Raw genomic sequence first — 25210 nt, 5'->3', positions numbered from 1 at the left:
ACGGAAACATTTGAAATATAGTGTTGTCAGTATAAAAGAACAACAAATGCATTTCATACTTATCTGGAACTTTCCCTCTGCAGATCCCAAAGTGCTTTATAAAGGTGAGTGAGCATCATTAGCTCTATTTATCTGATGCCACAGAGCTGTTGAGTGACTTGGCTAAGGTCACAGTGAGCTAATAGCCTGTGCTGTCCTACTAGACTATAGTTGCCCTGTTAACAGAAACATTTATTTCCCCTGGTGAAACAGCTGGTTGTAAATACAGAAAGCTGGCAATTCTCACTCAGATAGTACTTGAATAGAAAGGAGATAAATACAGACTAGGTTCAGGGCAGGAAACCATTTGTTCAAGAGAATTCTACAAACAAACGCCACTCACTCGCTAGTGCCTGTGTAACATATGCTAATGACTTTGGGTGAACTACAAAACAGCATGGAGGGTTGACACAAGGGCTCAGCAGCCACATGGGGGCATGCTCTGCTACAGCCTAAGCTATACATTGGTCCCAAATAGGCCAAGATGTAATGGAACTACAGTGGCATTGAGGCTGCAGAGTCCATGATTATGTGGATTCGGTGGCACCAACACCCAGGAGTGGCTGTGGAAAGGTTACACTGCAGCCCCACAGGGTACCTGCTGCTTGAGGAGTTGCAATTCCATTCCCCTTAACCCCCTCTTAGCGCCCCACACAAGTCCAAATTACTCAGGCTTTGGGCAGGAGTGGTCAATGTTACCGTCTCTCTGCACAACACAAGCTAAACACATCACAGCATGGCTTCCCAGATGTTTACATCTTCTGCACAGTGATATAAAATGCAGGGGTTTCCAAAAGCTCCCATACACTGTATCCCATACACACCTCGTCTCTTTCACGCGCTCTGACTAGGCTAGCTCAGTCTAAAGATACGCCCCTACATATTTTCTCGCCATAACATTTATAGTCCATAACAGTGCCGCATTTGAAGTGTCCAGAGAGCTAAAGCAAGTACAAGAAACAAAGGGCTATTGAAACAGAACACGAATGTCTGCCCGAATGTGGGCGGGGGGTGAAGGGGGGGAGAATTACATTTTAAAGACATCATTAAGATCTTCATCCCTCAAGCACCATGTACAGCCTCATTAGAGAGCCCTATGAAGCTGTACACTGGGATAGTAATGACAGATGAGCTGCCATCCACGATGCTCCGCTTGTGAAGATCTGGACAGAAAATACATTTGCCTTTGCAGCTTCTGCATCACTCCCCACATCTGACAAAACAGCTAGGCATCCTGCACAGCAACTCATTTGTCACTGTCTAAATTAATGGGTTTTTCCTCTTTCCCTCCCCTTGACCAATGGCAGCGTAGCTTTCCCACAGCTTGATCACATCACATGCAGCACTCCAGCGTGATGGGCTCGGAGCCGATACTGCTGCATTAACCCTGAGCATGCTGTGTACAAACTTCACTCAAGGTTGTTTGGATTGCCTTCCCAGAAATCTGTCAGCGAGTGTACCCATATCCTCCCATACACCTCACAAATTACGCAAAGAGGTCACCTAGCTCTGCTCTGGCTTCTGCCATCATACTAACTGGCAGAGGCCTCGGGGGGAAAGCACACCTGAATGTACTCCCCACCTCGCCCCCGGAGAGTCTGCACCAAGACATTAGCAGTGCTGGACGTTAAGGGACACCTGTAGGTCTCCCAAAAGATGCACTCATCCTCCCGAGTAGCCCCTGGCAGCAGGCATTTAGCCAGAGCTTGAAACTGCTCCCTCCCCTATTGTGGAGATCCCAAGGGAATCCATGTCCCCAGCCAGGTACCAAGGCATCAGCTGGTACAGAGACATGGAACTGACACCCTTTCGCACCAGCATGGGGGAACACAAATCAGAGTGTGCATTTTTACTTGTTTGTTTTTTCCACTTTTTTTTTTTAAATAAAGGAAGCGAGCAGTCTTCATTGGAATCTTCACTCCTGTTTAAAATTACATGTGCTTAAAGATCATACCGAATCAGGGCTAAGATGAGTAGCAGTAAATAGCAGCTCTGAAATCATATTGCAGAATTCACTATTTTCACATGGCTCTCATACACCCAGGTAAAGTACTGATACTCCCAACAGGGCTCCTGGGGCCATTGAAGGTTGATCACTTTTCTTTTCTTATTCCTGAAAGCTGGCAAAGCACCGTGATGGGTTCTTCCAGGTAAACAATTAACCGCAGAATAAGGAAATCCTAACAACTGCTTCTGGTTTTAAAAATGCAAGAATTTCATTAGGACCGTGCAAGTTTATTGAACTCACTTGGGACACCGTTGCAAAAGGTTGAAAATGTGACCAATCTCTATCCGTTTGCCAAGTACCAATTATTATTCATCTGTATGGTATTGACGCCTTTGGGCGCTACCAGAATAATAAAACAGTTTGTTTATTTTTAAGAGAGGCTGAGCTACAAAAGTTCAGCTCAGGATATGGATTTGAACCTTCCCACCAAAAATCAGGATTTTTCTATGTCAGATTTGGATCCAAGTTTAGTGTTGAAGGCATCGATCTTGCAATCAGATCTGCCCACCCATGTCAGAATAAAAGGTGCCAGTTCCCTTTTCACTGGAAGCAAAACAAATCCATGCCAGCAGCCCTGCATTCCTGGGCAATTTTACAATAAAAAGCAGTGTGCACACAATGGAGGGAGATAAATTTCCTGAGGGAAACTGAGCTCAGTTTCAAAGAGAATTGTGAATGGCAAGTGGGGGGCGGGGGAAAGGCAATTAAAAAAATTATGAAACATACGTTGATAAGGTCCTTTTAATAGATTAAATATGGAATCAAATCACAAACGATGCAGCCTGGTAGCATTGGCTTTTAACACACAAATCTATGTGAACTTAATGATAACCTGTCTTGATAATACACTGGTTAATATTTCTGTAAAATGTAAAAGGGACTCCACTGAGTTAAAAACCACGTTGTCTGAACAATTTTGACCTATCATTGTAAAGCATTTCCTCAGATTACTTTAGCCAACAGGGATAACAAAAATTCTTTTTTCCAGTTTGTTTACTTGGTTCATTTGACAGCACTTTGCGAATAGTTATTTTCACCATTTCCCCAGTGTAGTGGGTTAGTTTTTCCTGATTGTGGGGTTTTTTTGCATAGTAACCAGCAGGGAAAGGAAAAACAAAAAGTAATAGGGAAACATGACTATAAAGCCACCAAATTGGGATGAGATCTCATGCAGCCAAAAGGAACTTCATGTAACTGATTAGATTTCAAGTGGACAGATTCCCTTTAAATTCAATTGAGCATTTTAGTTGGTGTGCAAACACACATGTATACAAACACACTCCATTGGACTGTAGTTTTTCCTCTAAACACGCCAGTTGGGAAGGGTAAGAAAAAAGCAATGGTGCTTTGAGGCCTGATTGGATTTGATTAAAAGAAGTCTATTCCAGTAGACCACACCAGACATTTATCATAAGCATCACTGAATGCATCCGATGAAGTGAGTTATAGCTCACGAAAGCTTATGCTCAAATAAATTTGTTAGTCTCTAAGGTGCCACAAGTACTCCTTTTCTTTTACTCCCTATACACTCACTGTTCCGTTTTATAGACCCCGCCACCCATTTATCTTCTATTTTCATCAGACACTTTCCAGCCTTTGTATTGTCACCTTAACATCTACCTTCTCCCAGCATCACATCTCATTCCCTCCTGATACACATGCAGCCTAGTCTTTCACTCCTTAGTATTACTCCTTGCAAAACTCCCACTGCAATGAATATAACAAATCAACCTCAGTCCACCTAGTCATTGTCAGCACCTCCCTCTAACAGTAGATTCTCTGCAGAGAAAGCAAAAAGGGTTGATGTAAATAGGTGAGACAGGGAGACTTGGAAGGTGTCAGGTAAGTGGAGTAAAGAATTCTGGACTCTTCTGCAGGGGCTATGAGGGACATGAAAATATGTTTATTTTTTCTCCTTGGCAGCATCCACAAAGTCCCAGTTGATCGAGATGTTCTGAGTGATAAACAGCCAGTGAATCAAAGCAACCTTTTCTCAAAAAGAGAATCAAATTGCTTATCACTGTGGCCAGTTTCCTAGCTATGTCTTGGTCAAGATGGATCTGGCGGAGTCCAGACTACCTATCCAAGGATGGTTGGCCTCCACTAAATGTTTTTCTTAGTTGATCTTCACTTTCATTCACTGGAGGTCCCGGAAGAACTTGGAAAGCCTCAGGCTGCGACTTGCACTTTGGAATCATGGCCATCATAAATGGTTCGGTCACCAATGATCACAAGCTATTGTGAGCACATGATGGCTGACACATTTGCCTGTGCAGGCCCTGCACTATCATTATCTGCAGTGACTCACTAGTCAGTGCTTTGCGATGCCTCGATTATGAAGAGCTCTTCATGAAAGCAAAAGCTTTGTTTAGCTGCACGGAATTCCAGCTTCCCTTTTAGCTGCCTGGGAAACAAGCTGTTCTTCACCAAGCATAATCACTTACTCTGCAGTCTGTAATAATCCTCAGCCACATCACCCAGCTGCAGTCGCCTCTGTTTCTTCTGATGAGTTCTGTGTGTTCCCGACAGGCAATGAGAGAATGGTGCTCAGAGAATGGTGCTCTTTGCTTTTCTCCAACCAGTAGAGATACTGACACAGGAAGCCAGCTCTCCAGAAGTGAAGGGTTGAATATTTACCAGGTCTTCAATCATACAGAACGTTCTAGGTGGCCAGGATCCTCTTATGTCTGCAAATAGCTCTGGGAGTTATCAAAATATTTAGCCGCCTGAGAGATCATTCAGCATTTTCCAGATTTTAGGCCCCATGCTTGCCCTGTGTTTCAGTGGTACAGTAACCTTGTGACACTGGCATTGTAAAACAAAGTGGAGAAAAGCTGTTGAGTTTAGGACTAGAGATTGCACACTTTTTTTGCTTCTGTAGACTGAGTGCATTGCACACCCCATGGGCTTCTCGCATCCCTCTATCCCCCACTAAACCTTCCTGTGTGACATCCCCTTCTACTTCAGAGACTCCCACCAACCCTCCATATAGCCCCTTTCCCCCATACCAGGGGCGGTGTGTGCTCCCTCATTCTCCCTTTATCCCAACGCCCCACTTTTTCCCCATTCAAGAATACCCCATTCCCTTCCCCCCAGGGGTCTGAGTATCCCCTTCTCCTCTTCTCCCCATCAGAGGTTCCGTGTGTGTCCCGTGTGTGTCCTTGTGTGGGCTTTGTGCACCCCAATTTCCCCCCAATACCAGGGTCCCCCATTCTCCACCTGCCAGGGTCTGTGTATTACCTTTCTCCCCATTCTGTCCATACCAGGGGGCATGTGTGGCTCCCCCATTATTCTTTCCCCTATTCCCAGGATTCTGCATGTGCTCCCATTCCTCGCCCCATGCTTTTCTTTCTTTCCTTTCTCTTTCAGGTTGTCAGCATTTTGAAACTCTAGCTATTGGGAGATTGGACAGAGCTGAGATAGGGGATATTGTTATGCTGGAAGGTGTTAATGGCTGCCAACAACCAGTTCTTTGATCTATAGCCACCTACAGAGGTGCTAACCAGATGCCAGGGGCTTTTTGTCTCCCCCATTTCCCCCTTTTGGTTCTTCCAATTTTCCCCAAAATCAAGAGGGTTCTGGTCATTGATGCCTAGAACATTCACTGATATCCTGGAATTGATCAGATCTCAAAAGTTATTGTGAAATATACAGAATGCCACCGATTTGAGAGTTAGACCCTGCTTTACTTGGCCAATACACCGCATGCAAAATCAGTTCTCCAGATCCTAGGGCACTGTCTACACTACAAAATTAAGTAGGTCAACATACAGCCACCGCCATAATTACTGCCGTAGTTCATGTCCCTCTCTGTCAGTGGTGTGTGACCTCACCAGGGGCTCTTCCACCTACTTCATTGTGTCGGACATTGTGGGACACTGACAGTTTGACCCCCGCCACCCCCAAGCAGCACTCACAGCTGAAGCCCCTCTGCCCTGGGGATAAACAGCTGGAGCTGTCACTGCTCTGTAGTATAGATGAAGAGTAGGCGGTTCTCTTCACAGTTGCACTCTTAATTGAATCCAGGATGCTGTAAGATTTCTCAGTATGTAATGCCACTAGTTGAATAGCATGGTGGATTTGCAGGACAACCTGCATAGCTGTAAACATCACCGTATCTCAGCTGCCATCACTCAGCCACTGTTTGCAGTGTTGTTGTCGCTGTGTTGCTCCCGGGATATTAGAGAGACGAGGTAGGGGAGGTAATATCTTGTATTGAACCAATTTTGTTGGTGAAAGAAGACAAGCTTTCGAGCTACACAGAGCTCTTCTTAGGGTCAGCTTTGTGTAGTTTGAAAGCCTCTCTCTTTCACCAAGAGAAGATGGTCCAATAAAAGATACTACTTCACCCCCTTGTGTGTCTGATCACTCAGCCATCTCAACTTCCGCAGCACTCCCAGGCCTGTTAGTCCATGGAACAAAAGTATGGGGTTTCTTGAAGCCGTGGGAGGAGGCAATGCTTCATTGGTTGCAGCAGCTCATGGCCTGGGATACAGCAGACAGCAGGTGAGATTCTGCTAATATCCTGCTCCGAAAGCCCATCTGATTTCATGGACCTGCTTGTGGAGTCGGAGACCATTCAGTGAGAGTAAGGTGGAAGAAATCTGAAAACAGCCACAAGCTACACAGCTCTGACATACCCAGTAAATGGGACATGTAAAGCCTCAGCATAAAACAGCTACTGGTTCAGGTCCTGCGGGAAAAAAAACTTTTACCTGAACACCCTTTGGGCAGCAGCACTTTGCAAAAATATGAAAATTGGGGCTGTGAAAGAGACCAAACGAAGCAGAGATTCCTAACTTAAGCCTGATTCTCTGTCCTTAACTGACACTCACATACCTATTTATTTTTGCACAAAGGCGCATTACAGTCTGGGCGACAGAACCAATTTCAGTTTTAACACTGAGCGTTAGGTATTCATTGAACCAAACCCACAAGATCCTTAGGATTGAGGGGCACAGCATCTCAGAAGAGGCACTCAGCACACCTCAGGACCAGAATCTTCCCCACTGAGTATCTACAATGGCCGTTGTTCTCCTTGGCCAGTCAGAGGTGATACAGAAGCCAGCAGCAGGTACTGACAATGCCATTAGTACTATGCTGCACTAAGTCATCCTTTCTGACCATACCGACTCATTCACACAGGTTCCTGTTTCTGAACAAGTTGCAAACACTGCAAACTAGCCCCTCTGTCTAACACCTGCTCCCAGCACAGCAACCTCTGTGTCACCACTTCTGGAGACTATCTTGAGTAAACTTCCATTGTTGTGTTTGGAGAACACTAACCCAAACAGGTCTCTACTCCAGCAGCAGCAACAAGGCACATCTAATTGCACTTTTTATGAAGGCTTTTTAGTCCTGATAACACCAGCAATCCAAGACCTACATTACGCCATGCCTGGAACAACTAATTCTCTCCCCCACATACCCTTGGAGAGACCTTAGGTTCCTGACATACTTTTCCTGAATGTGACAGTTGAGCTTCCAATGTTCCTAGAACTGCCACACTCATCTCTGGGGAAACTTTTCCTGGAACTGTACTTACATATCTGCTAATGTAATGTCGAGTTATTGGGCAATACTCTACATATTCTACCCCTGGGGGAATTCTGTGCTACTGAACATGAGCATAATTAATGAGCCCCACATATTTTTAATTTTTTGCACAGAAAAAAGTTTCTGCTGAAATGTTGCTGCAGTTCTGCCCTTTGCCCACCAAAGGGCACTGTGGCAATAGAACAAAGCTGCAGATCCCCACCAGTGAGGGAAGAGAGAGAGCCTGCCTTCTTCACAGTGGTCCAGGTCACGAGACAGGGGCTATGGAAACACAGACATCACGTGGTGCTGGGGGGTGTGTCCAGACAGGGGCTCATAAGGGCTGAATGGGAGTGGAGGCACAGGACCACAGGGGGGAGGGAGGTGCAGGGCTATTTGGGGAAGGGTGTGCAGAGCTACATAGGGACAGGGGATGGCTGGGTGGGGACACAGACACATGGGGACAGTGGGAGGTGGGACAGGGACAGGCAAAGGGGGTGCAGGGCAATGTTCCCTCTAATTTTTTAAATCCATGTGCAGAATGCATTTTGTTATGTGCACAAATATGGAGGTGATGTGTGACACATCACCTTCATATTGGTGCACATAACTAAATTCATGTGGTGGGGATGGGGCCGAGAGGTTCAGAATGTGGGAGGGGGCTCAGGGGGCAAAGGATTGGGATGTGGAGAGATGAGAGCTCTGGCTGGGGTTGTGGGCTCTGGGGTGGGACTGGGGACGAGGGGTTTGGGGTGCAGGAGGGGGATCAGGGCTGGGGCAGAGGGTTGGGCTGCAGGCTCTGGGGTGGGGCTGGGGATGAGGCATTTGGGGTACAGGCTGCCCTGAGGCTGCAGTGGGGAGAGTGAGAGAGAGAGAGGACTCCCCCCAGCCCTCTCTGACCGCAGCAGCAGCTTGGGGCTGGAGGAGAGGTGTCTATCCCCCCGCTGCAGCAGCTCCAGCAGGGCTGGGCCGGGCCGAGGGAGGGACTCCTCTCCCTGGCAGTTCTGGCAGGCCTGGGCCAGACCGAGGGAGGGGCTCTTCTCCCGCAGCAAATCCAGGGCAGGTCCCTGCTGGGGCTGGTGAGGAGGGGCGCCTCTCCCATCGCAGCAGGCCTGCACTCGGGCCGGGTGCCTCTCCCCACTGTGGCAGGTCCATGCTGGGGCTGGTGGAGAGGGCCGCCTCTTCCCACTGCAGCCCTGAGCCCCTGCATGGGGCTTAATAGGCAGCTGCATGGCCACGCGGCTTAGAAGGAACTTAGATGCAGGGCCACATGGGGACGGGGGAAAGGGTATCTGAGTGGGGGTGGAGGGACACATGTGGACAGGGGGTGCAAGGACACATGGGGCTATAGGAACACATGGGGACAGGGACAGATGTACCTGACTGAATGGGAGAGGCTAGGGGTCAGCCAGCGTCTGCATGAGGGAAGCTCCCTAAGAATCCTTCCCCAGGCCCCAAAAAACCTATTCCATACTTTTCCCTCCCATAACCAACAACCCTCCAAGTTCACACCCAGGCTCCTTCCCAGGAATTTACTTCCCTCTCACTCAGCTCCTCCATTACTACTGACTTCCCCAAGCTTTTGCACTGCTTCTAAGGGGTGCGGGAAATACAGTTCTGTATTGTACTTTAAATGAATTATTACTCAGAGTTCTGCATTAATATGCCTAGTCAGGAATCTATTTGTCAAAAAACGTTTCCTGAATCTTTTTTGTTGTCTGTATTGTAACAGACATACTTGCTGACAGGTATTTTGAAATAAATGACCAAAAATAATTGAAACTGATGTGATTATATTGTGTTATTTTGACAAATATAATATTCAGAATGTTGCAGAATTTTAAAATATTGTGTGCAGAATTTTGAATTTTTTGGCGCAGAATTCCCCCAGGAATAATATTCTTTTGACTGGTACTTTGAATAATGCTACTATATAGTAAGAGCAAATATGTTTCAATTGTTTGGTTAAAGGGCTCAGAGCATGGTTACATTAACATCAAAGAATTACAGTACATAGACTACTATTTTTATTCACTATTCACAATTGTTTCTGGGCCCGTTAACATATACTAAAAACAAGTCAGAATATTACCTAAGACAGACAGAATCCAGTAAACAAGAACACCCCTTTGCCAAAAGCCTACGTGAACAGCTCAGCTTTGCACTATGCCTTGAAGATTAACAAACTGGCTCTGTCAGACCAACGCCCTGCCAGAAACCCCCATATGTACAAATCTAGAACTGCTAGCAAAAGCACATTACGTGACCTCGAATGCCATGGTGATAGATATGGAGAGAGGCACTATCCAAAGGGTGACATACAGGGCTTTGCAGATCATCATCAATGCCACAGCTTGCAACTGGAAGTGAAAAGAAAGCCAAAGCAGTCTGCAGAGCACTGATGAAACGTGTTCCTCCTACCTATCAGCCCTGCAAAGTGGGCCACCTGATTCTGCACCTGAGGAAACTGCCAAGGGTCTTCAAGGATAGCCTTATGTACAGAGTATGGAGATCTGGTCTGGATAGCAGTGACAAGACCCACATCAGCGAGGAAGGGCTGCCTGTGCCGTGCCTAATGCACACAGACTAAAAGGCATTCCTGGCCAATGAAGCCATTTGCACTACCATTATGCATATACAGGGTATGCAGTACAATAACCATGTATGCTTATTTTGTAACTATCCTCATTTAGTAACTGCCCCTTTACATACAAAGCATCCAGGAAAAGCAACTCAATTTAATAGATGGTGGTTTCAATTTAGAGGCATGGGGGAAGAAATTAGAATATGATGGAAGCCACAGCTTCCATACTAAGCTTGTATGTGTGGGGAGAAAGGCTTTGATCCAGATACCTGTCTTTGATCCAGATACCTGTCTTTAGTGCTGGATAAGTGGAGGGAGAGAAAATACCAAATAATCACTGAGCAATCAATCTTTGCTCCACTCCACATTATCTACCTTGTAACACTAGCATCCTGGCTGATCTGAAGGAGCTGTCCGTGGAGTGACTGCCTCTCCTCAATGGCTGGCAGCAGTGAGTAGTTCTCAACCTTTTCTGTACCGTGCCTGATTCCAGATCACTCCCAGGCCCCTTTCCCATCTGCCAAGGATCGGGTCAGGATGCTCTTGTCATTTAAGTAATATGGGAACGGCAAAATGGTCCCAACCCCGCACTACTGAGTTATTGCTCAATATCACCTTTGAGCGCCACACATCGGAAAGAAGCATTACAAAGGAAGAGCTACATCCTATGATCCCCCTTGAAATGGCAAGACAAAAATAAAAAGGAGCAAGGCTTAGCAAAGTGCTTTCATAACTTGGGGTTAGCTCACCGGAAGTAGTAGGGACAACTGCACAGCCTGCATACTAGAGACCGACTAGGGGTCAAAGGCAGAGCTCTGTCTACCAAATGCCATCCTAGGGACAGCCTGTTCGAGACAGGGATGAAAATACAGAACAATGGGAAACACTAAGAGATTGAGCAGGCAGATATGTTCCTTGAGCCCAGCATGACTCTGCTGGAGGTAGAGCTGGTTGGAAAACAGAATTTCCATCCCACAGGAAATTTTGAGATTTCAAAATTTGTTTTTCTCCCAAATCAAGATCAAGAGTCAAAATCTCAAAACATTTTGTGGAATAGAAATTCTGTAACATTTTGATTCAGACACATTTAAACAACCTTATTGAAAACTTTAGTTTTGTAATGTCAAAATATTATAATATGTAAATATAAAATATTATTGATCTTCAATATTATATTAACATTAAGTCCAAACACATTAACATGAAGTCAAAATATGAAGCTCTAAGTGAAATGAGAAAGAACAAAATATGATTTCAATTTTCAATCATTTTCAAAAAATTTCTGTCGAAAATGCCATCAGGATCACCACATTTCCAAGAAACATTTAGATTTCAGCAAAGCAGCATTTTCCAATGGAAAACAGTTCCACTGAAAAGTTTCTGACTAGCTCTAGCTGCAAGGACTCTTACACTCAATTAGAATGCTACTCTGCTTCCTGGTGCATAGGAGTTAGAATTCTAACAATATTGTACACTTCCATAGCATCTCTCATTGCAGAATCTCAATGCATTTTATAAGCAGTGATTAAATTAACCTTCACAACAGCTCTCAGAGTTAGGATTCATGTTACCAATTTAGCAGCTGGGTAAACAGAGGCTAATCAATTGATATGTCCATAGTTACAACACAGCAGTGCTGGGAACCAAACCCAGAAATCCAGATTCCTAGTCTCCAACAATGCACTTTTAAAATTCCAGTTGATGTCCCTACACCCTCTCTCCACCCGGAGTTGGCATCTTTAAAATGCCATCATTTCTCATCACATGTGAGCCACTAGGCATCTGGCTATATATCCCCTCACCTTTGTAGATCATTTCACATTTATCAAGTTGTCAAATAAAACAAAGTTAAGGTACCAAAACACAGTCCATTACATTTTTAGAGCTATTTGCAGGCATTTACCTCAGATTCTCTGTTAACATCAATAAGAATAAGAATAATTCACCACCTAGGGCTTGCAGTATTTAGGGGGCTGGCATGCCTACATTACGAATGATGATTACTAAGACTTTGCTGCTGTACTTTGAGAGAGGAGGTCGTCCAAGGAAACCAGAAGAAAGAGGTACAGACTGAAACAGCTCTTTTTTAAAAAAAAGCCTTACTTGTTAAAGATAATGTGTTTGGAGTTGAGGAAATATATCAAGCATGTAAAATGGGTAAGGTTGCAGTAGGACCCCAGGTAATTCCAGGGAAAATCAAGAGATGAATTATTCAGTAGCTTTTTCTTCTGATTTCCACTGACATTGCATTAGAAAAGGTTGCAGTAATATTAGGGTTATGTTAAAGAGAATTAACTCTTGTATATAAAAGGCATTTGCTTTCACTTAAAACTTTCCAAGAAGAGTTGTCAACTTGCCTTTCATTTGTCCGAACTTTGAAGTAACACTGATGAGCAAACTGCATGTTAATATTATTGCAAATCAGAAAAAGCTCTAGTGGGAACTGTGATGGGGCGCCCGCCCCACTATGGCCTGTAAGGGGTTAATAGAGGCATAGGAAGGCTGTGCAGGAAGCAGCCAATAGAAGAGGGGCTGTGAGGAGCAGCCAATTTGGGCCCAGAGGCCCGTATAAGAAGAAGCCACAAGGCAAAGCAGGGTCAGTTCCTCCCTGGAGCTCAAGGAGGGAGGACTGGGTGCCTTGCAGGTGAATGGAAGCTAGCATCCTTGACAGAGCAGTGCTGAGCAGAAACAGGGGAGCTCCTGGCTGGCTGATAGAACTAGCATGTTGAGGCCCTGAGGTAAGGGTGAAGAAGGTGCTGGGGCCATGGGGAAGTGGCCCAGGGAAATGTACTGAGCTAGAGGTGACACAGCAAGTGGTTGCCATCTACAATGTCCCTGGGCCAGGACCTGGAGTAGTGAGCAGGCCCAGGTCCCCCCCACTCGCTTCTGGGGAAGTAGCTGGACCATTGACTGCAGGGCCTCTGAAAGGGGGGAGCACAGAACATGACACGGCCAGAAGGCTGTGTCTTGAAGATGACGCCGCGGTCCTTGGAGCAACGTGGGTCCGGGAGCAGATGTGATGGCAGCCAAGGAGGACGGCATGAAGGAGGAGTGCTGGGCAGAGACGGGCTCCACCTTACAAAGAGAGGGAAGAGCATCTTTGCGAGCAGGCTGGCTAACCTAGTGAGGAGGGCTTTAAACTAGGTTCACCGGGGGAAGGAGACCAAAGCCCTGAGGTAAGTGGGAAAGCGGGATACCAGGAGGAAGCACAGGCAGGAATGTCTGTGAGGGGAGGGCTCCGGCCTCATACTGAGAATGAGGGGCGATCAGCACGTTATCTCAAGTGCTTATATACGAATGCACAAAGCCTTGGAAACAAGCAGGGAGAACTGGAGGTCCTGGTGATGTCAAGGAATTATGACATGATTGGAATAACAGAGACTTGGTGGGATAACTCACATGACTGGAGTACTGTCATGGATGGTTATAAACTGTTCAGGAAGGACATGCAGGGCAGAAAGGATGGGGGAGTAGCACTGTATGTAAGGGAGCAGTATGACTGCTCAGAGCTCCGGTACGAAACTGCAGAAAAACCTGAGTGTCTCTGGATTAAGTTTAGAAGTGTGAGCAACAAGAGGGATGTAGTGGTGGGAGTCTGCTATAGACCACCGGACCAGGGGGATGAGGTGGATGAAGCTTTCTTCCGGCAGCTCGCAGAAGCTACTAGATCGCACGCCCTGGTTCTCATGGGTGACTTTAATTTTCCCGATATCTGCTGGGAGAGCAATACAGCGGTGCATAGACAATCCAGGAAGTTTTTGGAAAGCGTAGGGGACAATTTCCTGGTGCAAGTGCTAGAGGAGCCAACTAGGTGGGGAGCTGCCTCTGTCTTCACGAACAAGGTCAGCTCCCAGACTGCTGCGCTGGGCATCACAGCATGGGGAAGAGATGGCCAGCCCTCTGTGGAGAAAGAGGTGGTTAGGGACTATTTAGAAAAGCTGGACGTACACAAGTCCATGAGGCCGGACGAGTTGCATCCGAGAGTGCTAAAGGAATTGGCGGCTGTGATTGCAGAGCCATTGGCCATTATCTTTGAAAACTCGTGGCGAACGGGGGAAGTCCCAGATGACTGGAAAATGGCTAATGTAGTGCCAATCTTTAAAAAAGGGAAGAAGGAGGATCCTGGGAACTACAGGCCAGTCAGCCTCACCTCAGTCCCCGGAAAAATCATGGAGCAGGTCCTCAAAGAATCAATCCTGAAGCACTTACATGAGAGAAAAGTGATCAGGAACAGTCAGCATGGATTCACCAAGGGAAGGTCATGCCTGACTAATCTAATCGCCTTCTATGATGAGATTACTGCTTCTGTGGATGAAGGGAAAGCAGTGGATGTATTGTTTCTTGACTTTAGCAAAGCTTTTGACACCGTCTCCCACAGTATTCTTGTCAGCAAGTGAAAGAAGTATGGGCTGGATGAATGCACTATAAGGTGGGTAGAAAGTTGGCTAGATTGTCGGGCTCAAAGGGTAGCGATCAATGGCTCCATGTCTAGTTGGCAGCCGGTGTCAAGTGGAGTGCCCCAGGGGTCGGTCCTGGGGCCGGTTTTGTTCAATATCTTCATAAATGATCTGGAGGATGGTGTGGATTGCACTCTCAGCAAATTTGCAGATGATACTAAACTGGGAGGAGTGGTAGATACGCTGGAGGGCAGGGATAGGATACAGAGGGACCTAGACAAATTGGAGGATTGGGCCAAAAGAAATCTGATGAGGTTCAATAAGGATAAGTGCAGGGTACTGCACTTAGGACGGAAGAACCCAATGCACAGCTACAGACTAGGGACCGAATGGCTAGGCAGCAGTTCTGCGGAAAAGGACCTAGGGGTAACAGTGGACGAGAAGCTGGATATGAGTCAGCAGTGTGCCCTTGTTGCCAAGAAGGCCAATGGCATTTTGGGATGTATAAGTAGGGGCATAGCCAGCAGATCAAGGGACGTGATCGTCCCCCTCTATTCGACATTGGTGAGGCCTCATCTGGAGTACTGTGTCCAGTTTTGGGCCCCACACTACAAGAAGGATGTGGATTAATTGGAGAGAGTCCAGCGAAGGGCAACAAAAATGATTAGGTGTCTGGAATACATGACTTATGAGGAGAGGCTGACGGAACTGGGTTTGTTTAGTCTGCAGAAGAGAAGAATGAGGGGGGATTTGATAGCTGCTTTCAACTACCTGAGAGGTGGTTCCAGAGAGGATGGTTCTAGACTATTCTCAGTGGTAGAAGAGGACAGGACAAGGAGTAATGGTCTCAAGTTGCAGTGGGGGAGGTTTAGGTTGGATATTAGGAAAAACTTTTTCACTAAGAGGGTGGTGAAACACTGGAATGCGTTACCTAGGGAGGTGGTAGAATCTCCTTCCTTAGAAGTTTTTAAGGTCAGGCTTGACAAAGCCCTGGCTGGGATGATTTAATTGGGGATTGGTCCTGCTTTGAGCAGGGGGTTGGACTAGATGACCTCCTGAGGTCCCTTCCAACCTTGATATTCTATGATTCTAGGCACCATCAGGAGAGTGTGTACTGATGGACAGAGCTAATCCCCAAGACGGCCAGTAGGAGGCAGCAGTGTACTGACTGGATTGACATCAATCAGTCAATCCTGAACTTTCTGCCTACCACATTCCTCCACCGCCACCTTTACTTTCTTTGAAATAAGCTTCCTCATTAATCTACTTAAGAGTCACGAGAGGAAATTGACCACAGCACGTGACATAAAACAGACATATTCAAAGAATGAGAGTCTCTTCTGAATGGAATTGAATTACAAACATTACTGAAAAGACGGGAAAAGACATCAGCAAAGATTGATGATGACTGACTCAGCCTGCAGGAGCAAGTGGAGGAGATCTGGAATATTTTACACTAGTTACAATTTATCCATTAGTGTCAGCAAGATATGTCAGTCTACTGTGCCACAGAGTTGAAGTAACCTGGCATCGCTTGGAAGAAATATATTAAGAGGACTCTTCATTAGACTCTCTGAGACTTATGAACACATCCTGCACCCAACTTTATTTTTCTCTCTTTTTGGTGAAACTTTGCACTAAAATGACCAGAAATTCCAGAAATTATAACTGTATCTAGCTACAAGTCCATTCACAAAAATTACAAGACACACAAAGGTTTCCCAGCAGTATATTAAAGCTGTTAGAGGCTCTTTTACTGTGGTTTTACAGCACGTAGCAGAGTGGGACCCCACCTCTCATTAGGACCTTTAGGCGCAAGCATAATACAAAATTACTATGTCTGTGGTCTCTCTTAGAATGCAGGAAATCATAGAAACGTGGAACTGGAAAGGACCTCAATAAGTCATCTAGTCCAGTCCCCTGAATTGCGACAGAATGAAGCAGACTATGCCTGACAATTTCCTGGCGCAAGTGCTAGAGGAGCCAACTAGGGGGGGTGCTTTTCTTGACCTGCTGCTCACAAACCGGGTAGAATTAGTGGGGGAAGCAAAAGTGGATGGGAATCTGGGAGGCAGTGACCATGAGTTGGTTGAGTTCAGGATCCTGATGCAGGGAACAAAGGTAAGCAGCAGGATACGGACCCTGGACTTCAGGAAAGCAGACTTCGACTCCCTCAGGGAACGGATGGCCAGGATCCCCTGGGGGACTAACTTGAAGGGGAAAGGAGTCCAGGAGAGCTGGCTGTATTTCAAGGAATCCCTGTTGAGGTTACAGGGACAAACCATCCCGATGAGTCGAAAGAATAGTAAATATGGCAGGCGACCAACTTGGCTTAATGGTGAAATCCTAGCGGATCTTAAACATAAAAAAGAAGCTTACAAGAAGTGGAAGGTTGGACATATGACCAGGGAAGAGTATAAAAATATTGCTCGGGCATGTAGGAATGTTATCAGGAGGGCCAAATCGCACCTGGAGCTGCAGCTAGCCAGAGATGTCAAGAGTAACAAGAAGGGTTTCTTCAGGTATGTTGGCAACAAGAAGAAAGCCAAGGAATGTGTGGGCCCCTTACTGAATGAGGGAGGCAACCTAGTGACAGAGGATGTGGAAAAAGCTAATGTACTCAATGCTTTTTTTGCCTCTGTTTTCACTAACAAGGTCAGCTCCCAGACTGCTGCGCTGGGCATCACAAAATGCGGAAGAGATGGCCAGCCCTCTGTGGAGATAGAGGCGGTTAGGGACTATTTAGAAAAGCTGGACGTGCACAAGTCCCTGGGGCCGGACGAGTTGCATCCGAGAGTGCTGAAGGAATTGGCGGCTGTGATTGCAGAGCCACTGGCCATTATCTTTGAAAACTCGTGGCGAACCGGGGAAGTCCCGGATGACTGGAAAAAGGCTAATGTAGTGCCAATCTTTAAAAAAGGGAAGAAGGAAGATCCTGGGAACTACAGGCCAGTCAGCCTCACCTCAGTCCCTGGAAAAATCATGGAGCAGGTCCTCAAAGAATCAATCCTGAAGCACTTGCATGAGAGGAAAGTGATCAGGAACAGCCAGCATGGATTCACCAAGGGAAGGTCATGCCTGACTAATCTAATCGCCTTTTATGATGAGATTACTGGTTCTGTGGATGAAGGGAAAGCAGTGGATGTATTGTTTCTTGACTTTAGCAAAGCTTTTGACACGGTCTCCCATAGTATTCTTGTCAGCAAGTTAAGGAAGTATGGGCTGGATGAATGCACTATAAGGTGGGTAGAAAGCTGGCTAAATTGTCGGGCTCAACGGGTAGTGATCAATGGCTCCATGTCTAGTTGGCAGCCGGTATCAAGTGGAGTGCCCCAAGGGTCGGTCCTGGGGCCGGTTTTATTCAATATCTTCATAAATGATCTGGAAGATGGTGTGGATTGCACTCTCAGCAAATTTGCGGATGATACTAAACTGGGAGGAGTGGTAGATACGCTGGAGGGGAGGGATAGGATACAGAAGGACCTAGACCAATTGGAAGATTGGGCCAAAAGGAATCTGATGAGGTTCAATAAGGATAAGTGCAGGGTCCTGCACTTAGGACGGAAGAACCCAATGCACAGCTACAGACTAGGGACCGAATGGCTAGGCAGCAGTTCTGCAGAAAAGGACCTAGGGGTGACAGTGGACGAGAAGCTGGATATGAGTCAGCAGTGTGCCCTTGTTGCCAAGAAGGCCAATGGCATTTTGGGATGTATAAGTAGGGGCATAGCGAGCAGATCGAGGGACGTGATCGTTCCCCTCTATTCGACATTGGTGAGGCCTCATCTGGAGTACTGTGTCCAGTTTTGGGCCCCACACTTCAAGAAGGATGTGGATAAATTGGAGAGAGTCCAGCGAAGGGCAACAAAAATGATTAGGGGACTGGAACACATGAGTTATGAGGAGAGGCTGAGGGAGCTGGGATTGTTTAGCCTGCAGAAGAGAAGAATGAGGGGGGATTTGATAGCTGCTTTCAACTACCTGAAAGGGGGTTCCAAAGAGGATGGCTCTAGACTGTTCTCAATGGTAGCAGATGACAGAACGAGGAGTAATGGTCTCAAGTTGCAGTGGGGGAGGTTTAGATTGGATATTAGGAAAAACTTTTTCACTAAGAGGGTGGTGAAACACTGGAATGCGTTACCTAGGGAGGTGGTAGAATCTCCTTCCTTAGAGGTTTTTAAGGTCAGGCTTGACAAAGCCCTGGCTGGGATGATTTAACTGGGAATTGGTCCTGCTTTGAGCAGGGGGTTGGACTAGATGACCTTCTGGGGTCCCTTCCAACCCTGATATTCTATGATTCTATGACAGGTGATGGTCTAACCTTAATAATCTCCAGTGACAGAAATTACTTCCTAGGTAACTTATTGCAGTGCTTAACTACCTTTACAGTTAGGAAGTTTTTCCTAATGTCTTAACCTAAATCTCCCTTGCTTCTTGTCCTATCCTAAGCAGTTAAGGAGAACAATTTAGCACCCTCCTCTTTATAACAGCCTTTTATGAAATTAAACTGTTATGTCCCCTCTCGGTCTTTTTCAGACTAATCAAACTCAATTTTTCCCCATCTTTCCTTGTAGGTCATGTTTTCTAGACCTTTACTAATTTTTGTTGCTCTCCTCTGGATTTTCTCTAGTTTGCTCACATCTTTCCCAAAGTGTGGTGCCCAGAACAGGACACAGTACTCCAGCTGAAGCCTTATCAGTTTTGAGTACACTGGAAGAGTTATTTCCAGTGTCTTCCTTACAACACTCCTGCTAATACATCCCAGAATGATCACTTTTTTGCAATAGTATTACATTGACTCATATTCAGTTTGTGACCCATTATAACTTCCCAGATCTTTTTTTGCAGCACTCCTTCCTAGGCAGTCCTTCCCCATTTTGTATTTGTGCAACTGATCATTCCTTTCAAATTGTAACACTTTGCACTTGTCCTTACTGAACTTCACTCTATTTAAGTCAGACCATTTCTCCAGTTTGTCAAGATCATTCGGTATTTTAATTCTGTCCTCCAAAGCACTTGCAACCCCTCCCAGCTTGGTATCATCCGCAAACTAAGTGTACTGTACTCTTTAAGCCATTATCTAAATAATTTATGAAGATATTGAATAGAACCGACCCACGACAGATCCCTGTGGGATCCCACTCAATATGCCCTTCCAGCTCGATTGTGAACCATTGATAACTACTCTCAGTATACTTTTCCAGCCAGCGGTACACCCACCTTAAAGCAGGTTAGTCTAGGCTATATTTCTCTACACTGTATATGAGAAGGTCATGCAAGACAGTATCAAAAGCCTTACTAAAGTCAACATATACCACATCTATTGCTTCCCCCTATCCAAAAGGCTTGTTAGCCTGTCAAAAAAGGATATTAGGATGGTTGAATATGATTTGTTATTGACAAATCTATGGTGACTGTTACTTATCACCTTAATTTCTTCTAGGTGCTTACCAATTGATTGTTCAATTATGTGCTCCACTACCTTTCCAGTTAAGCTGACTGGTCTATAATTCCCTGGGGTTGTCCTTACTTCCCTTTTCATAGATAGGTACTATATTTGCCCTTTTCCAGTCCTCTGGTCTCTCTCCCTACTTCCATGAGTCTCAAAGATAATTGCTAATGGCTCAGATACCTCTCCAGCCAGTTCCTTAAGTATTCTAGGATGTATTTCATCACGACCTGCTGACTTGACTAAGTAATTCTAACTTGTCTAAGTAATTCTAACTTGGTCTTTTCCTATTTTAGCCTGAGATCCTACTCCATTTATACTGATGTTTAGAACTTTAGTTGTCAAATCCTTTTTAACTTTTTGATGAAAACTGAAACAAAAAAGGGCATTTAACACTTCAACCACTGCTGCGTTTTCTGTTATTGCCTTCCCCTCCTCATTAAGTAGTGGGCCTACCCTGTCCTTGGTCTTCCTCTTGCTTCTCACATATTTGTAAAATGCTTTCCCTAGCTAGTTTAATCACGTTTGTGCTTTGGCCTTTCTAATTTTGTTCCTACATGCTTGTGTTGGTTTTTCACATTCATCCTATGTAATTTGACCTAGCTTCCCCTTTTTATAGGACTCTTTTTTGAGTTTCAGGTCACTGAAGATCTTTTGGTTAAGCCCAGGTGGTCTCTTACCATACTTTCTATCTTTTCTACACATCAGTGTAGTTTTCTCTTTTACTCTCAATGTCTCTTTAAAAAACTGTCACCTCTCCAGAACTCTCTTTTCCCTTAGACTTGCTTCCCATGGGATCTTACCTATCATTTCTCTAAGTTTCCTAAAATCTGCCTCCTGGAAATCCATTGCCTTTATTCTGCTATTTTTCCTCCTACCATTCCTTAGAATCATTAACTATCATTTCATGAAGCATTAAAACTAGCAGAAAGTTACTATAATAGATTACAAGAACCAATGTAAACATTTTTTCTGAAATAAAAGCCATTAATACCTCCCTCCCCCAAACACAGAATATGTGGCTTTTTTGTTGGTACAGACTGATCTATAAGGCTGCGAGTCTGTCACGGAGGTCATGGAAGTCACAGAATCTGAGACTTTCCAGGACTGCTGTGACTTATGCAGCGGCCAGTGTGGCTGGGGCAGTCTTGGGCCACCACAGCCCCCACAGCAGCAGCAGGAGTTTGGGTGTGGGAGGGAGCTCAGGGCTGGGGCAGGAGGTTGGGGCGTGGGAGGGGGCAAGAGCTCTGGGCGCGCTTATCTTGGGGGCGGGGGGGAAGGCGCTCCCCGGAAGCGGCGATGTGTCCCTCGGCTCCTAGGCAGAGGCCCAACACAGTGCATGGAGCCCCTCTGGCCATGCCTCTACTTAGGAGCCAAGGGACATGTTGCCACTTCCAGGGAGCCACGCGGAGCCAGTTAGGGAGCCTGCCAGCCCTGCCAAACACCCTCCCCCCAGCAGCAGCGGCAGCGCATCCAGCCACCCCTGGCCCCCGAGCACTCCTGGGCCGCCCCCTGCCCTAGAGCACCCACGGTGTCCCCAGGCCACCTGTCCCGCGAGTACCCAAGATTTAGTCAGGGGTATATAGTACAACTCATGGACAGGTGACAGGCCGTGAATTTTTGTTTACTGCCTGTGACCATGACTTTTACTAAAAATACCTGTGACTAAAACATAGCCTTACTGATCTATAACCCCTATAGCCTATATGTTCATAGAGGACTACCCTTCCTAACAGACAATAATTCAAGAAGTTAGATCCCAGCATGGATCTCTCAGATCCCAGGTCATTCCCATGCCTGCAGTACCTCTGGGATATTTACATTAGTTCATAAGGCTTCAGAAGTGTAAATACCAGATCGTTCCTTAGATCTCAGAACAGCCCTAAAGGTAACTGGATTCTCCCCAACTGATTTGGTCCCTGCACTTACAGTTTATAAGATGACTCACTTCCAAGGCATTTCATGACACTGGGGAGAGTGTGTGTCTAGTAGTTAGAGAGAAACAAGGAGTAGAGAGACCAGGTTTTCATTTCCCACTTCAGTAAGTGACTGAGATCTCAGTCAAGCCACATAACATCTGAACCTCTGTTTACTCATCAACAGAATAGGGATATAAGCCAGATTTACACTTATATAGCACCGTTCATCCTAGAATCTCAAAGCATTTACCGCTCTTCCCCCAAAATATAGAGCAGTTTTCCTTGCACAGGTCCAATACTGGTAGGGAAGTGATAAAAGCATCATCACTTGGGACTTAAAACTAGACTGGATAAGCCACTAAAGAATGTGCTGCAGGAAACAACTCTGCATTCTCAAGGGAGGAGCTGGAGTATTTAAAAGGTTTTTCCATCTCTAACTTTGATGATGCCCATGGATAAAAATCATTGTTGCACTGTAATATATTGTGGATGGGTGAACTTTTATTTGCTTTAAAAAGCATTCAAATACAGGAACAAAGCACATATATTTTCCAATCTCCTTATATCCCCTCCCCAAAGCCTTTATAAAAATATCTCCTGAGATTTTGTTCACATAACTATCATTGTACTGGAGGCATGATTCTGACAATCATGCTGGCACTATTTTTAGAAGATAATGTAATTACACTAAATGTTACAGATTAGAGGCAAGAATGTATTTCCCCTGACACCATCCTCTTCTGAAACAGAACACTTAACCCTGTGCAATTACACATTGGAAAAACTATGACCAACAAATTCTGAAACGTCCTCTTCATCATTAATAGCCCATTTGGTGCCTAAAAAAGGCATCTACTGTTTCTTTCAGAATAGCTTCAGACAGAGGTCATGGTGACTTAGTTTAGATTCTAACTTGTCAATTTGTGTTTGCCATCCACAGTAACATAGGCCTTTCTAGGGCCCTTGCTAAGAAGTAATGGGTTCCCAGAGATCAGAACTTAGCCAGAATCCTCACAACAAATAAGGATCAACCAAGTTGGTTTCAAAACAACTAAAACATGGCAAACTTTTGAGGCTCCTGGACATATGAGAAGCTTAGGAAAGACTTTTGCATACTTACTGCTTGAGCTGGAAATCTCTTTTGGACTGGATGACATTGGCTGAGCACACATTTGACAGAGACAATCCCTTCCATTGAAGGTAACCCGGTCTCCTGGTGGAAACGGGCGTCTGGAGAGGGAAAGAGAAAAGTGAGCTTTATTCAAGTTTAATCCAGCAAATTCATTCTCTTTCCCATCTCCTGAACCTGCTGCCTTTCTCTGGTGCAAATCAATATCTTACAGACACTACATCTGAAATGCAGCCATGGCAAAGTCAGGCAGCTGAGTGAAAGCCAAAGGTTTCTCAGTTGTGAGGAGAGCAGAGATTAGACTGGCTGGTATTTTGGTTTCCTAAAGATATCAGATGCACAGTATCTAAAGAGAAGCAGACAGCGGAGTTCACTTAGACTCAACAGCTACAACAATGATAGCCTTAGCACGTCACTAATGGCACCCAAAAATAGGGAGGAGTAGGCAAAAGGGAAATGGTGGATGGACAGCTCACAGGGCTGGTGAAGGAATATAGAGTTGTTCCACTCAAAGGTTCACCAAACTGGGCTAGGTTCAGTGACTGACAGTCAGAACTATGACTATAGTCACATGAAATGAGTTGGTGGCTACATGCCATTCCTAGACCTTTAAACAGGTACCTACATTACAAAGCCACCCCCACTGTGTCAGTAGAGGACAAGGGCCACCCCTAAAGCAAGGTTGAGGTTTGCTGGTGGGGCAGCAGAAAAGAAGCTTGCAGTGCTGCTGAACCTTGTGGTACCCATTCTGTGGATAAACAGAAGATTTCTACCTTTAAGGTTGCCAGATCCAGCACTTTACACCAGGTCACTAAAATTAGGCAAAAATTCTCAAACTGCTTGCATCTCAACCCACCCAGAACTGTATATTAGCAGGAGAAGTGTCCTTAATAAATCAGCATCAGTTTCTTTCTGCAAAAACACACAGTTAAACATCATGATGACAAGTCTTTTATTCGTTCCACACAAGTCGATGGGCTACATTTTATCTACAAGTTTCAGGCCATCATTTACTTTTACTGTATTTAGGAAATACTCCTGTAACATACATGGGATATGAATTCTTCAGTGCAGTGCCAGTCCATACACATTGTTATTTTTAAAAATTATGACCAAAACACTTAGATCAGGACTTGAAAACTTGACCAGACACCTATTTGCCACTGGACTAAATTTACTAGTCCAAGGCAGCTATGAAAGACAAGTGTGGTAATTCAGAAGCCCTGCCCACTGCCATCCCCCTGATAGAGACACAGAGACCACATTTGAACCCTGCTTAATGGCACCCTCTTTCATACAACCTCTAGGTATCAAATAAATTTAGCCTCCTTCTCTTCCCCACCTCAAGCTGGTGGAAGGGAGGAACCTCTCCCCATTCCAAAGCTTCTTGGCTGCTGGAGAACTTCACTGCTCTACTCCTCAGCAGGGCTACTGGCTGCTACAAGCAGGAGCTATTGTAACTGAACCCTAGACACTTTCTCCTGGCTCCTCCTCCCCTGCGAAATCCTGTGCCTGTCTCTGCTGCTCCTCATAGCACAAGATGGAATGGTGTCACTGCTATCTACATGCTTCTGACTAACAGAAGTGAAACTGACTGTTGTCTTGTTAATTTCAGTCTGTTTCTGCTGGTAAAACTATAAGCAGTGGCAGAGGCACCTCAAGCTGCCTGCAAACTCAAGAAAACCACTGCATCAGTTTGCTTCTGGCTCATTTTGGAAGATTTTCACAATCAAAAAGCTTGGAAGCTTTATTTCTTCTTGGTTTTGCTTTTAATGAAAGCTTAAACTTCTCAGAAACAGATAGCTTAGGTCCATCTCCATGCTCACCAGGAAAAAGCCAAAATGATGTCAATCAAAATATATCTTCAGTTATGCTGATCTCTAATTGGGCTGAATAGAGAGGTAGTAAGTGTTAATCTCTGCTGGAACTACTCAAATGAAATAGCCTACAAGCATATGTATAGAAATTGCCCCATAACCTCCAACATTCAGGGATAGTATCCAATAGAGAGTTAAGATCATACAAAAAAAGTTCCAGCTTCTTTTCAACTTTCCACACTCAAGATGACTTCTGGTTATTAGTGGCTACCTTCTTTCTTCATACTCCACAGACATCCAATATGCAAAGAGGCCAAAATGGTTTTATTCAGA

At 45.3% G+C, this 25210-nt stretch overlaps 1 protein-coding gene across 14 annotated transcripts in view; it reads right to left on the bottom strand.

Moving 5' to 3' along the window:
* ABLIM1 (actin binding LIM protein 1) overlaps positions 1 to 25210 on the bottom strand; it is a 314726-nt gene that overhangs the window by 119888 nt on the left and 169628 nt on the right. For all 14 annotated transcript variants that reach the window (XR_012160071.1, XM_073354282.1, XM_073354291.1 and 11 more), the window contains exon 4: positions 23052 to 23161. Coding sequence is in view for 13 of the 14 variants with exons in the window: in XM_073354282.1 (XP_073210383.1) it covers positions 23052 to 23161 (110 nt within the window). In the remaining variant the exon portion in view is untranslated. The remainder of the gene's footprint in view (positions 1 to 23051; positions 23162 to 25210) is intronic.

This window comes from Lepidochelys kempii, chromosome 7 (assembly GCF_965140265.1).
Source record: "Lepidochelys kempii isolate rLepKem1 chromosome 7, rLepKem1.hap2, whole genome shotgun sequence".
In the NCBI taxonomy this organism is placed as follows: domain Eukaryota; kingdom Metazoa; phylum Chordata; order Testudines; family Cheloniidae; genus Lepidochelys; species Lepidochelys kempii.
The sequence above is the reverse complement of the archived record's forward strand: the minus strand, read 5'-3'. Positions and strand labels throughout refer to the sequence as shown.